The sequence below is a fragment of the Gossypium raimondii genome, chromosome 12, assembly GCF_025698545.1.
Source record: "Gossypium raimondii isolate GPD5lz chromosome 12, ASM2569854v1, whole genome shotgun sequence".
In the NCBI taxonomy this organism is placed as follows: Eukaryota; Viridiplantae; Streptophyta; class Magnoliopsida; order Malvales; family Malvaceae; genus Gossypium; species Gossypium raimondii.
This window is the reverse complement of record NC_068576.1, coordinates 45809807-45823542: the sequence shown is the minus strand read 5'-3', so window position 1 is coordinate 45823542 and position 13736 is coordinate 45809807. Positions and strand designations below refer to the sequence as shown.

At 33.9% G+C, this 13736-nt stretch overlaps 1 protein-coding gene across 1 annotated transcript; it reads left to right on the top strand.

The window, feature by feature from the left end:
* Window positions 1-1179: 1179 nt before the first annotated feature.
* LOC105764459 (cytochrome P450 78A5) lies at window positions 1180-3513 on the top strand. The gene is made up of 2 exons (XM_012583036.2): window positions 1180-2545; window positions 2645-3513. Exons 1-2 carry the CDS (start codon window positions 1592-1594, stop codon window positions 3245-3247), a joined length of 1557 nt encoding a protein of 518 aa, XP_012438490.1. The 5' UTR covers window positions 1180-1591; the 3' UTR covers window positions 3248-3513.
* The last annotated feature ends 10223 nt before the right edge of the window (window positions 3514-13736 follow it).

Below are 13736 nucleotides of genomic sequence, written 5' to 3'. Positions count from 1 at the left end.
CATATGGATGGCAATAGAGCGGGATGGGGCAAATATTGTTAAATCCATCATTGCTATATAGTTGGTATGCTTTGCTCCATCGCCCGTCTTGTTCTACTATGAATGCATAATCTTAAAAACTACTATCTCTTCCATAGATGTTGGATGCATCCATTCTGCCCCAACTCACTTTATTTTAATTTAATTTGTTACTTATCTTTAATATTTTCAATATTTTTAAAGTCAAGTAAATATTTAAACATAATTATTCAAAAAATATTTAAATATAAAACATATGGATTTTCTCTATATTATGTTATTACATTTTTACCCTTTTAAGAGTTTATATATACATGGATAAAATGGTAATTTCATATAGTGGAGCGGGTCATGATGGGGCAAGTAATTACCATAATTGCTCTTTATCCACTTCAAAAAAAAAAAATCCACCGGACTTGTCCCGCATCCAATTTTCAAAAGAAAAAATCCGCTCTATTAGAAGTGGAATGATTCAAAATCCATCGAGCGATTCGGATTTTGCCGTCTCTACACTCACACACGCACCCATTTAAACTAACACACATTTAGCTTAAAATTTGAACACACTAAAAATTCAATAACAACATTATTTTTCCTTTTAAAATTTATTTAAAATATATAAACCTTAATTTTATAATTAAATTTAAATAAAAAATTTTAATATTGAGATGATAGTAATACCCGAAGTCAGACTAACTCAAATTATAAATCACCTCATTCAAGACTGAATCCAAATGGACTTATTTTGTTTGTTGGAAACTAAGTGAACTCAACTTTTAAGTCCAACAGGTGGAGGGATATGGTGGTACCAACTCAACTGGAAGGTACAGATTTTAAGCATAAAATATCTACTAACAGAAAACTTTCCAAGATTTTAGCCATGGTTTTCTTGATGAGAGGAAACGGTAAACAAGACCAAATTATGCCTGTAATGTAAGTCATTCCAGGTCGTCGGTAAGCTTTCTTCTAATTGGTTTATTTTTGTCTTCTAATGTGCTGATTTTCACATTTTAACAAAATCCATTTATATAATACTCCATTTATATTTATAATAAAATAATGCTGATTTCTATCTACCATTATCAGTTGCATGATCATTATCCCATGGTTTATAATATGATATTGTATTAAAATTTTGAACATACTACCGGTGCTCTCTGCTACAGTCCTGCAGGCTGCTGCAACACAAATCATCATCATCTTTCAACAAAAACCACACGGCTAAGATTTTATCTTATCACCAAGTTTTGATCTCCAGTCATGACAATACTTTCAAAACATTACGTACCAAATAAAGAAACACACGTCGCCTCAGATTTTGCTCCCTAAAGTATTAGGGTGACCTGCTGGAATAATATAAATCACCAAGTTTTTCTCTTTGTTTAACTGCCCAAGACTATCCTACTTCTCTATTTATTCATTTCTCCTAAACCCTATGGCTATTAAGCTTTCCAAGTACCCCTCCATTTTCCTCATTTACGTTCTTTTATATTCCCTGTAAGCCGAAATTCTGTTTCTCCATATGCCCAATATCAGTTTTTGTTGAATACCCATCTTACAGGAAGAGATCAAAATGTCCCTGGAACTTGGTTTTCTGGCGCTTCGATCTCCTTTGTTGAGCTTCGAAGCATTTCTCTGGGCTGTTCTTTTGGTGGGAACCGTTGCCTTTTGGTTTTCTCCAGGGGGGATTGCATGGGCTCGCTTCAGGTCTAAGGCCAGTTTTGCAATCCCTGGTCCTCTGGGCTTCCCATTCCTCGGGTTGCTCACTGTATTCACTGGCTCCACCCCTCATCGAACCCTGGCTAAACTGGCTAAAACCCTTAACGCAGTGAAGTTGATGGCTTTCTCCGTGGGATGCACTCGGTTTGTCATTTCCAGTGACCCTGAAACTGCAAGGGATATTCTCAACAACTCAGCTTTTGCTGATAGGCCCGTGAAGGAGTCTGCCTATGAGCTTTTGTTTCACAGAGCAATGGGGTTTGCTCCTTATGGTGATTACTGGAGGGATTTGAGACGAATCTCATCCACCCATTTATTCAGTCCCAAGAGGATCGCTGGCTTCGAAGGATTAAGGCGTGAGATTGGTATCAAAATGGTGGAGGAGATAAAGTGTTCAATGGAATCAAAAGGTGAGGTTTTCATAAGGAGGGTACTTCATTTGGGATCGTTGAGCTCAGTGATGGCGACCGTCTTTGGTAAAAGATACGACTTTGAGAACCCTGGATTAGAAGGGCTACAACTTGAGGAGCTAGTGAGTGAAGGGTACGAGTTGTTCGGGATATTCAATTGGAGCGATCATTTCCCTCTTCTTGGCTTGCTTGATTTCCAAGGAGTGAGGAAAAGATGTAGGAATTTGGCTTCAAAAGTTAATGTTTTTGTTGGTAATATCATCGAAGAACATGCATTAAAAAGGGTTAATGGTGGCTTGGAAGATGATGGCAATAAAGTTGGGGACTTCGTTGATGTATTGCTTGATTTAGAAAAACATGAAAAACTCAATAACTCTGATATGATTGCTGTTTTATGGGTATGCCATTGAAACTAATCTAACATCTTACAATTTCCTGTTTTGTTTTATTGCAATGCAAGCTTATAATACCTGTTTTGCATTGCATGGTTTTTGCAGGAGATGATCTTCAGGGGGACTGATACGGTGGCAATCTTGCTAGAATGGATCCTAGCGAGGATCGTTTTACACCCAGAAATCCAAGCCAAGGCTCAGGCCGAGATCGATGCTGTTGTTGAAGGATCCAAGCAGGTGTCAGATTCTGACATTCATAACATGCCTTACCTTCAAGCCATTGTGAAGGAGACTCTTCGGGTGCACCCACCGGGACCTCTTCTTTCATGGGCTCGCCTTGCAATCCACGACGTTCACGTTGGCGATCGTTTGGTTCCAGCAGGCACCACAGCAATGGTGAACATGTGGGCAATCACTCATAACGAAGATGTTTGGGAAGATGCTGTAAAGTTCAGACCGGAGCGCTTCATGGAAGAAGTGAGTGTTATGGGGTCTGATCTGAGGCTGGCTCCCTTTGGGTCAGGTAGGAGGGTGTGCCCGGGGAAAGCCATGGGTCTGGCGACGGTTCATCTATGGTTGGCTCAGTTACTTAAAGGATTCAAATGGGTTCCTTGTGAGGATGGAGAAGTGGACTTGACTGAACATTTGAAACTCTCCATGGAAATGAAGAAGCCTTTGGTTTGCAAGGCCATACCAAGGCTTTGTTGAAACTCTCTTCTGGTGCATGCCTTGGGTTGGACTTTGGCAAATTCTAAGGTTTTCCTTTAGTTTCATTTAGTTCCCTTTTTAGGGTTTTATTTTAGTCATAATATTATATTGGGTAAACTACAACATAGTTACCCAACTATCAAAACTTTTCATTTTAGGCTTTCAAAATAAACAGTTTGCAATTTAGGCGCGCACTTTACATAATTTGTTCATTTTGGTCATTTTCATTAAAAATTCTAATAAAAATTTGACAAGACATTTTTTTATCTATAGACCAATCATTGGATGTCACATGACACAATTTACTACATAAATGTTGCATACTACTTTTAAAAACTAAAATATAATTTACTGAATACTAATTATTAACAAAAAAACAATAATTAAATAATTGAAAAAATCGGAATCTAAATGTCTCTTCTTTCTCAAATTCAAACTTTGTTTTATGAATCTAAACCCTAAATAAACGCGACCCTCTTTTCCTCTACAAAGTTAAAATTTGAGGAAGAAGCTATTTAATTATTATTATTTTAGTTAATAATTAGTAATGGGTAAATTATATTTTAGTACTTTAAAGTGATATGCAATATTTATGTGACACATTATGCCATGCGGTATCTAATGATTGATCTTTGTGTCAAGAAAATGTCATGTTAGATTTTTCGTTAGAGTTTTTAATGTGAGTAATCAAAATAGACGAACTATGTAACGTAGATAGTTAAATTGTAAACTTTTTATTTTAAGTGCTTAAAATAAAAAAAATTTATAATTGAGTGACTCCTGGTTACCCTATTATTTTTGTGAGATGCTGCAAGGATCAGGTTGACCTAGCTAGTACATCTATTTAAGAAGAAACTATGGATGATTAGGGATGAAGCGGGTAGGATATTTGCATCTTTTCAATTATTTAAATCTAAAATTGAATTAAATATTTTTATCTATTGGATATATGAATCCGCAAAAAATAATTTTAAACTTTTCAATATATTTTTGGATATCCCGTTATGCAATCATCCAAATTTAAATTTATTAAAATTTCTATAAAATATATTTGTTACTTATCTACAGTGGAATAAAAGAAAATGAGAACCCCTTGGACCGAGATCTTCTTCTAAAAAGATGAAAGAAGGTCAGTGTGCATAGATTGGGATTGATGTGAATCTCATAATGCGAAACCTAAGTCAAAGTGAGACAACATGGAAGTGTTTATGGCCTAGAAAAACAAGATTGCTAGCGTTATCTAGATCAGTCATAAGGACTAAGTTGAGAATGATGTTGTGAACTTCAAGGCTGAGTAATAATGATAAACGAATTTAAGGATGTTGTATGCATATAGAGTTGAGCATTGACATGCGAAATACAGTATGCTATAATAAGTGAATTCTAGAGAAATTGGGAAAGACTTACTAATACAAGTTATAAAGTGGACCTTAAAACCTAAAAAGAAAGTAGTATAAATGGTAAGGCCGTGACCTCCCCTCAATCGAAGTGTAAAAATTTATGTAGTGTATCAAGAAACAACTAATAAGAATTGTGAAATTGTTGAATGGAATTGTGGACTGGGACGTGATGGTTAGATGTTTATGACAGAGATGAATTATATGGGTGCTACAACTATCGTAAGGATCAATTGACTGGAGATTTGTATTGAGAACAGCATTGCGAGTCATGAGAGCTTAGAGAGACATAAAGGGATATGATGTGACAATTCAATAAAGTGTGCCATCCACGACGTTCACGTTGGCGATCATTTGGTTCCAGCAGGCACAACAGCAATGGTGAACGTGTGGGCAATCACTCATAACGAAGACGTTTGGGCAGATGCTGAAAAGTTCAGAGTGGAGCAGTTCATGGAAGAAGACGTGAGTGTTATGGGATCTGATCTGAGGTTGTCCCCCTTGGAGTCAGGTAGGAAGGTGTGCCTGGGGAAAGCCATGGGTCTGGCAACGGTTCATCTATGGTTGGCTCAGTTACTTAAAGGATTCAGATGGGTTCCTTGTGAGGGTGGAGAAGTGGTGGACATGACTGAACATTTGAAACTCTCCATGGAAATGAAGAAGCTTTTGGTTTGCAAGGCAATACCAAGGCTTTGTTGAAACACTCTTCTGGTGCATGCCCTCGGTTGGACTTGGCAATTCTAAGGTTTTCCTTTAGTTTCATTTAGGTCCTTTTTAGGGTTTTATTTTAGCCATAATATTAACTTTTTGAGATTCTGTGAGGTTCAGGTTCACCTGGCTATTATATCTGCTTAAGATTATACCACTATTTCCACTTTAGTTTTTAAAGTTTTTTTTCTTATTTCAGTCCCTAATATTATAGATGTTCTTAGTTTAGTCTCTAATGTTACCAGACAATAATGATGTCAAACAATGATGTCGTTATGATAATAATGATAAAATGAGACATAACTTATTTAGTTCAAAATTTTTAATAAAAAAAGATATGGTTTACAATTATTCGAATTGAATCGAATCAAAGGTATTATGCATTGTGATTTCATATATTCCGCTATTCTCTTTTATTTATTTTCAACCCAATCACTCTTTTGATTTTGGAATATATATATATACACCCACTACATATCTTCTACACATTCATGTCTAACCCATAAAGGGAATAACTAATAATTTACTTGGATGGTGCAATGCCTTTTAAAGATGATAATGCTTCAATTGAAGGAGTTTTTAGGGATGCAGATGGACAATGGTTATGTGGTTACTCTTTGAAAGTGAGCAAGGAAACGATTTTTCGCATCGAAGCTCAAGCGATTCTTGAAGGTCTACATATATCATGGGAGAAAGGCTACAGATAGTTGGAAATCAAATATGATAATGCACTACTTGTGGAGTCCTTTCTTGCAGGCAACGCTGCTAATAGTAATCTAGCTGAGCTACGATTAATCAATGGATATCCTAATAGGGATTGGAAGATAAAAATTCGACACAGGGATTAAAAGATAAAAATTCAACACATTCCTTGATCTCAGAATATGGCTACTGATCAAAGGACGAAATGCATTTATGATAATCCTTTGGGCCTGACGCTTTTCGAGAACCCCTCAATTTTAGTTCAAGAGATCTTACAGCCTGATAATAATTTCTCAACAGAGTTGTTTGATTTTATTGTTTTTTGCTTAATGTTGTTTACTTCTACTAAAAAAAAAGTACTCATGAGAAAACCTTTACCACATTAAGCACTAATTTATTTTTAGTGTTTAATTAGATTGAGTAATCATTCAAATTGTGAATAGAAGCTCTTACTTTTTTGTTTCCCTATAATTACGGTCGTAGAGCTCTATCCATTTATTTACTCGACCCAACTTTGAATTCAATTCATTTTTTGAACAAACCTTAAAAGTTACAAAATAGAAAAATGTAAAATTTAAAAATATTTTAAAATTACAAAAGTATTAAAATTATTTTAAAAATAGAAAAAATATAAATATAATTTTTTAAAAAGTCACAAAGATTATAAAATGTTACAAAAATTATTTTAAAAGTCACATTTTATAAATTATTAAAATAGAGAAAAAATATAAAATAGAAAAATAATTCTAAAAATATAAAATACTGAAATTTTTAAAAATATTAGAAATTTAATATTTTAAAATTTTATAAATCATAGAGCTTGAAAATGAGGTCATTGTCTCTTGGAAGGATACCACCCATGATAATTGTTTTATAATTCAATTAATCGAAATTTATAATTGATAGAATTTTTAGGTGATAAATTAGGATAAGCTGTTTTTTCAAATTATTTAAATAATGAAAATAATGAATTATTCAATTTACTTACAAATATGCACTAAAATTAGTTCCTCAATGAACAAGTAAGTGCTCTCTTCTTGGTAAAAATACCATTGTATTAGGAGTAAAATTTTATTGTCCCCTTTATTAAAAAATGGGCAAATTAATCCTTATACATTAGATAAAAAAGGAAAATGGTTTTTTCTGTTAAAAATTTCATCCATTTCTACTGTTAAAAATTGGTGTGACTAACGAAATAACTAAATAGTGACACGTGGCATGCCATGTGTACCTCATGTTGATGTATATAGACAAGTTTTTAACAATAAAAATGGATGCAATTTTTAATAGAATGACTAGTTTGCTCTTTGATCTAATGTATAATGACTAATTTACCTATTTTTTTAAGTAGAATACAATCCGACTTCAATTTAAAAGGAGGCTTCCATAGAACTTTTACCCTCTCTTTTCTCAAATATCTTAAACCTAAACAAGCTATCCTATAAATAAACACAATGTGTACTATGTGAATATCTAATTCCATAAAAATAGCCACCAAATAAGTTTTCATTAAAGAGTATGTTGGTAGAGATCTTATCAGAACTTCAATCATATTAAAAATTTGAGCCTTTAAAACACTTAAATTTTATCTTATTCAAAGATTGGATACGCATATTTTAAAATTAGCTCATGAAATTGACTAGCGAATTTTATGTTTTTCATTATATATCTCAACCGATTGCAAGGCTTAGAATTACTTTACATTGATTACATAAAAAAAGTTAAATTTATTATTTATTTATTTGAATAATTTTTGTAACAGTCCATTTTCAGTGAAATCGGAACAGTGGTTTTGGGACTACAAATTCGAGTTCGAAAGAAAATTTATTTTAATATTATTTTATGATCTGCATTATGATTAAAATATTTCATGAAAATTTCGCAAAGAAATTTTACTAATTTTATGTCTAATCTGATAAAAAGACCAAATTGCATAAAATACAAAAGTTGAGTTCTACTAGCTAAAAGTATCAAATAGTTATGAAATTCAAAATTTGAGGTCCTTATATAGCAATCAGACCATTAAGTGGAGCTAGTAGATAATTATGATGATTCATCCATGGAAATTTAATTAAAGAAAAGAATGAAATTGGAAAGTAAAAGATGAAAAGATGATAAATTAATAAAATAAGAAAATATCATCAGTTTCATCATCTTTCCTAAATCGAAAAACATGGAAACCCTAGCTAAGAGAAAAGAGCTCAAGCATGCTTATTTAGCTTCATTGGGTAAGTAATCTTGTCCCGTTTTTAGTAATTTTTATGTTTCTGAGATCGTAATAGCTTAATCTAGCTATCTCGGGGATTAATTTGCAAAGTTATCAAAGTACTAGAGTTTTTCCAGGGATGAATATGCATGAATTATGAAATTTATGGTAGAAAATGAAAGATTGTTGATAGATAAACAACTTTTGTAAAGTGAATTTTGATGAAATTGTGATTTAGGGACTAAATTGTAAAGTTATAAAATTCATGGAAAAATTCTAAATTTTATGAAATGCATGGGCTGTAAATGTTGTATGTAAAAAAATTTTACGCTTATAATAAAGATTAAATTGCATGAATTTCATTTTCCGAGCCTAGGGATAAAATCGTAATTAGTCAAAAGTATAGGGGCAAAATGGTAATTTTGCCTAAGATGTGAATTGGATGTGAATTGTATTAAATTGAGTTAAATTTACTCGTATAGATTAGGATTGACCTAGTTCAGAATTGGATTGGGGAACACAAAAAGTATCAGAATAGTAGCCTACGAACATGAACATTGTTGAGGTAAGTTCGTGCAACTAAATTGTATACTTATGTGTTATGCTTGAATTATATGTGTGTGATTTGTATAATGTGTCATATATCCGACAAGTATTGTGTAATTGCCATATACATGAAATGGATTACATATATGACGAATCCCGATAAATGTTAAGTCTCGGGATGAAATTCGATTGGATATAGGGTTCCTAATTGGTTGTGATCTAGCATATGTTGCAAACACACCACAACTCAAAAGAGGGTCCCGTTATAAACCCCCTCAAGCTTCCCGTTATATGGTTTCTACGAGCTTCCCGTTATAGCTTTTCGGAGCATCCTGTTAGGTAGTGACCCTGCATTTGTTGTGGGCACACCTTAGCTCTTATGAGTGTCCTAATTAAAGGCTCTTAGTGAGCTTCCCGTTAACTGACTCTTTGTGAGCTTCCCGATATGGCTTGTTTAAACTTCTCGATATATAGCTATCTGGAGCTTCCTGATTAATGGCTCTTCGGAGCTATCCGTTATTGGCTCACATGAGCTTCTTGATTATGACTCTTTTGAGCTTCCCGTTATACAGTCTGGATAAGCTTTCCGTTACATGGCTCATATGAGCATCCTGTTATATGGCTTGAGAGAGTGCTTCCCGTTTATGTGCTTGTATGAGTACTTCCTAAAATGAATTGACGGATTACAGTTTTGTACACTTCAAGTGTGCTACCTATGTATCGATCGATATTTTAAATAAATTCATCGGGAAAAGTTCTGACATAGGATAATTTGAACTTGAGAAGAATTATTATGGAAATGTGTTTGAAATGCATGTATATGATTTGTAACATGATGAGCTCATCTTTATTTCTTGGAATTTATGTGAATTACATGACTAACAAAATTGATGAGAATATATGTTTAGGCTATTGGCCAAATTACTTTGGATGTATTTTTGAGCATATCTTAAATTGAATTGAATGGTAAGTTAATTTCCTGTTATACGAACTTACTAAGCATAAAATGCTTACTCTGTTTTATTTCTTCTTTTTTAGAGTACTCAAGGCTCATAAAGGTTGGAAGTTGGTTGGAGCTATATCACACTATCCTTCAGCTCGTTTCAGTATAAATAGCAAAATTTCTTTTGAATATAATAGTACGTATAGGCTAAAGAGGTCAAAGATGGCATGTATATGTTTGGTTGGAATTAGCCATTGGTATGGATTGTAAATTGTATGTTTTGATATATGAAATGGTCTTAATATGCTTAATGTGATTGAAATGGTTGATTGATGAAAATCATATGGGCATATTGGTTTATGGTGGTAAAATATATTGAACATGCCTATATGTACATATGGTATTTTGGTAAGTATGAATATTTGAACATATGTGTTGATAAGTCATGCATAAACTTGTTTTGGTTTAATTTGAATGATTTATTTTGGATTAAGAATGGGTTTAAGTGTTAATGTAGGTGGAAGTCAAGTTTGGGTGAGAAATAAGACTTGGAAATAGCCTTATTTTGTCCACACGGGCAGAGACACGGGTGTGTGTCTTAGCCGTATGTGACACACGGCCTAGCACACGGGTGTATGTTTCAGCCGTGTGTCCCCTGTATCTTTAAAATTTCAAAATAGAATGTTCAGGTATTTTTACACGGGCAAAGACACGGGCGTGTGTCTTAGTCGTGTGTAGCACAAAGCCTAGCACACGGGCGTGTGACTTGGCCGTATGAACTCTACACCTTAATTATGCAAGTCATTATGCTCACACGGCCTAGCACACGGTCGTGTGACTTGGCCCTGTGATCCAAGTCAGTAACCACCCTAATTTGGACATGGACTGGGACATGGCCGTGTGTCCTTAATTTGAATTTCCACACGGCTTGACTACACAGGCGTGTGCCCTCTGCACCTAGGAAAAATTTTGAAATTTCACGAAAAAATTCTCTGAGTACCCGATTTAGTCCCGACTCGTTTCTAATGCATGTATTGGGTCTAGAGAACTCATATAAGGGACTACATGAATAATACCTGACATGAATGTTAAATAATATGAAATGTCTATATTTAATCTATATATTTTGGTAATACTCCGTAACCCTGTTCCAACGATAAAAACGAGTTAGGGGTGTTACATTTATTGGTATCAAAGCTACGGTTTAGCCGATTCTCAAACTAACGTAGCATGTACGAGTCTAGCTATACATGTCATTATATAACCTGTGATAGTGTGATATCTTCTAACCATTTTGAATATGTTTTTCATATAGTAATGTCATCCAATCGAGCTGAATCCGAAGAAGCTGAGAGCAATGCTTAAGCTTCATTACAAAGAGCAACATCTAGTAGTAGAAGTCCCGTATCTGAGGGCTGAAGAGGAGAGGCAAAAGAAGCCTTCTTCCAAATAATGAACGAATGGTTTACAGAATTTTTAAGAACAAATCCAGCTGTATAACAACCTCCCCCTCCTGTCTCTCAACTGGTTCCTGATATGCCACAATGTACAAAGCTTGTTAGAATTGGTAAACCTCTGATAGATAAAATCCGTAAATATAGGGTAGAAGAATTTAGAGCTACCGCCGATGATGATCCTGAAAGGGTTGAATTTTGGTTAGAAAATACTATCAGAGTTCTGGATGAATTAACTTGTACACTGATTAAATGTCTAAAATGTGATGTATCCCTGTTAAAAGATTCGGCTTATCAATGGTGGAATACACTGATTTCTGTTGTGCCAAAAGAACATGTTACGTGGGAATTTTTCTAAACTGAATTCAAAAAGAAATATATCAGCCAGAGGTTTCTTGATCAGAAAAGGAAAGAATTTCTGGGACTTAAACAGGGTCGTATGACTGTATCTGAGTATGAACAAGAATTTTTTAGATTGAGTAATTATGCTAGAGAATGTATCCCTACCGAAGTCGCAATGTGTAAGCGATTTGAAGAAGGTCTAAATGAAGACATAAAACTGTTAGTTGGGATTCTGGAATTAAAATAATTTATCGTACTGGTCGATCGAGCTCACAAAGCTGAAGAGTTGAGTAAAGAAAAGAGACGAGCTGAGATGGAAACTAGAACTTTCCAATAAAAGGAAATTCATATCAGTCGGCCTCAAAGAAGTTAAAGAAAGATCATGACCATTCTGTTACCTTTGCGGGATATTCTAAGAGAAGTAAAAGCATTCGATATTCCAATCTAAGATCCTAGGCTACATCTGTAGCAAGTGCTGGTAGTGTTAGAAATGCTAAACCTAAATGCAAGTACTGTAATAAATTTCATTTTGGAGAGTACTGCATGAAAAGCGGAACTTGCTTTAGATATGGTTCTTTTGACCACTATCTCAAAGGCTACCTAGAAAAGCTTGAGAAAAATACTTAACAGACTTCAAAGCCGAGCAGCCTTGCTTCGACAGGTAGACCACCTCGTAACCCCAGTAATGTGAGTGATAACCGAGGTACAAGAAAAGATTCAACTACCAAATCTGAAGCACGAGCACCAACAATGACATATGGTATTCGTGCACGAGAGGATGCCTCTGCACTAGACGTCATTATTGGTACTTTTTCTTTAATTGATATTGATATTACTGCTTTGATTGATCCTGGTTTAACACATTCATACATATGCACGAATTTGAGGTCTCAGTCAGTATGCTCACACGGCCTAGCACACAGTCGTGTGGCTTGGCCGTGTGACCTAAGTCAGTAACCACCCTAATTTGGACACGGACTAGGACACAGTCGTGTGTCCTTAATTTGAATGTCCACACGGCTTGAGACACGGGCGTGTCACTTGGCCGTGTGAGCCACACGGGTGTGTGTCCCCTGTACTTAGAAAAAAATTTAAAATTTCGCGAAAAAATTCTCTGAGTACCCGATTTAGTCCTGACTCATTTCTAATGCATGTATTGGGTCTAGAGGACTCATATAAGGGACTACATGAATAATATCTAATATGAATGTTAAATAATATGAAATGTTTGTATTTGATCTGTATATTCCAGTAATGCTCTGTAACCCTATTCTGGCGACGGATACGAGTTAATGGTGTTACAATTTTAAATTATATACATCAAATGGGCGGTATCCATCTTTGATTAAGTATTCATAAAATAAATAACACATTTTACTACACCACAAATAAATTTTCATTTAGTTACTAAATATTTGTTGCTAAAAATTAAAAAAAAAAACCCATCGATATAAGTTTGAAAACTTTATATTGACCATCAAAAACGCTAGTCCGATGAAAAAAATAACTGTTAGCACATGTAACATCAATATACCCTTTTATCGACAAAAATGTGACCGTCAAAATAGGTTTATAGGTCTATATCGATGATTTAAGCATCGCTAAAGTAGAAACTATCAAATACCTATTTCAACAGTTTTTACCGTTGGTATAAGTTTCAACCGTCAAGGTATATATTAAACAAATTGTGATGCATGGCTAGTATCTCCTCCACCAATAAATACTCTAAATTAATTTCCAAAATATATTTTAAACATATAATGACGATTTAAATCGTCAATAAAATGTTTTATTAATACAAATATACCAATGATTAGTATAGACTATCGTATAGTATCAAATTGCTAAAAATGTAATTTGTTTTTAATATTAATTTATTATAACTTAATTCTGTATAAATAAAGTAAAATATATAACCTAGACATAATCTAAATAAAATCCAACTAAGCCAAATATATAATGCAAACATAAATCAAATATATAGTTGAAACTAAAGTCATTAACCAAACCAAAAACATAGTTAAAACAAAGTCTAAACATAGTCTTGCACATATTCCTACGGAAAATCACCTGTTTAAAATTGAAAAATGTATATGTATTAAAAAAATGAATAATGAAAGCAATATAAAATAATGAAGTTCTGACATTGTTTACCATTTTCATTTTCAACTTGTCATCAACCAAATAGTAC

Bases quoted from the DNA above. Each gene is read 5' to 3' on its own strand.
- LOC105764459 (XM_012583036.2), top strand. From the start codon at position 1,592: ATGTCCCTGGAACTTGGTTTTCTGGCGCTTCGATCTCCTTTGTTGAGC. The intron at 2,546-2,644 runs GTATGCCATTGA...TGGTTTTTGCAG, and splicing joins ATATGATTGCTGTTTTATGG to GAGATGATCTTCAGGGGGAC.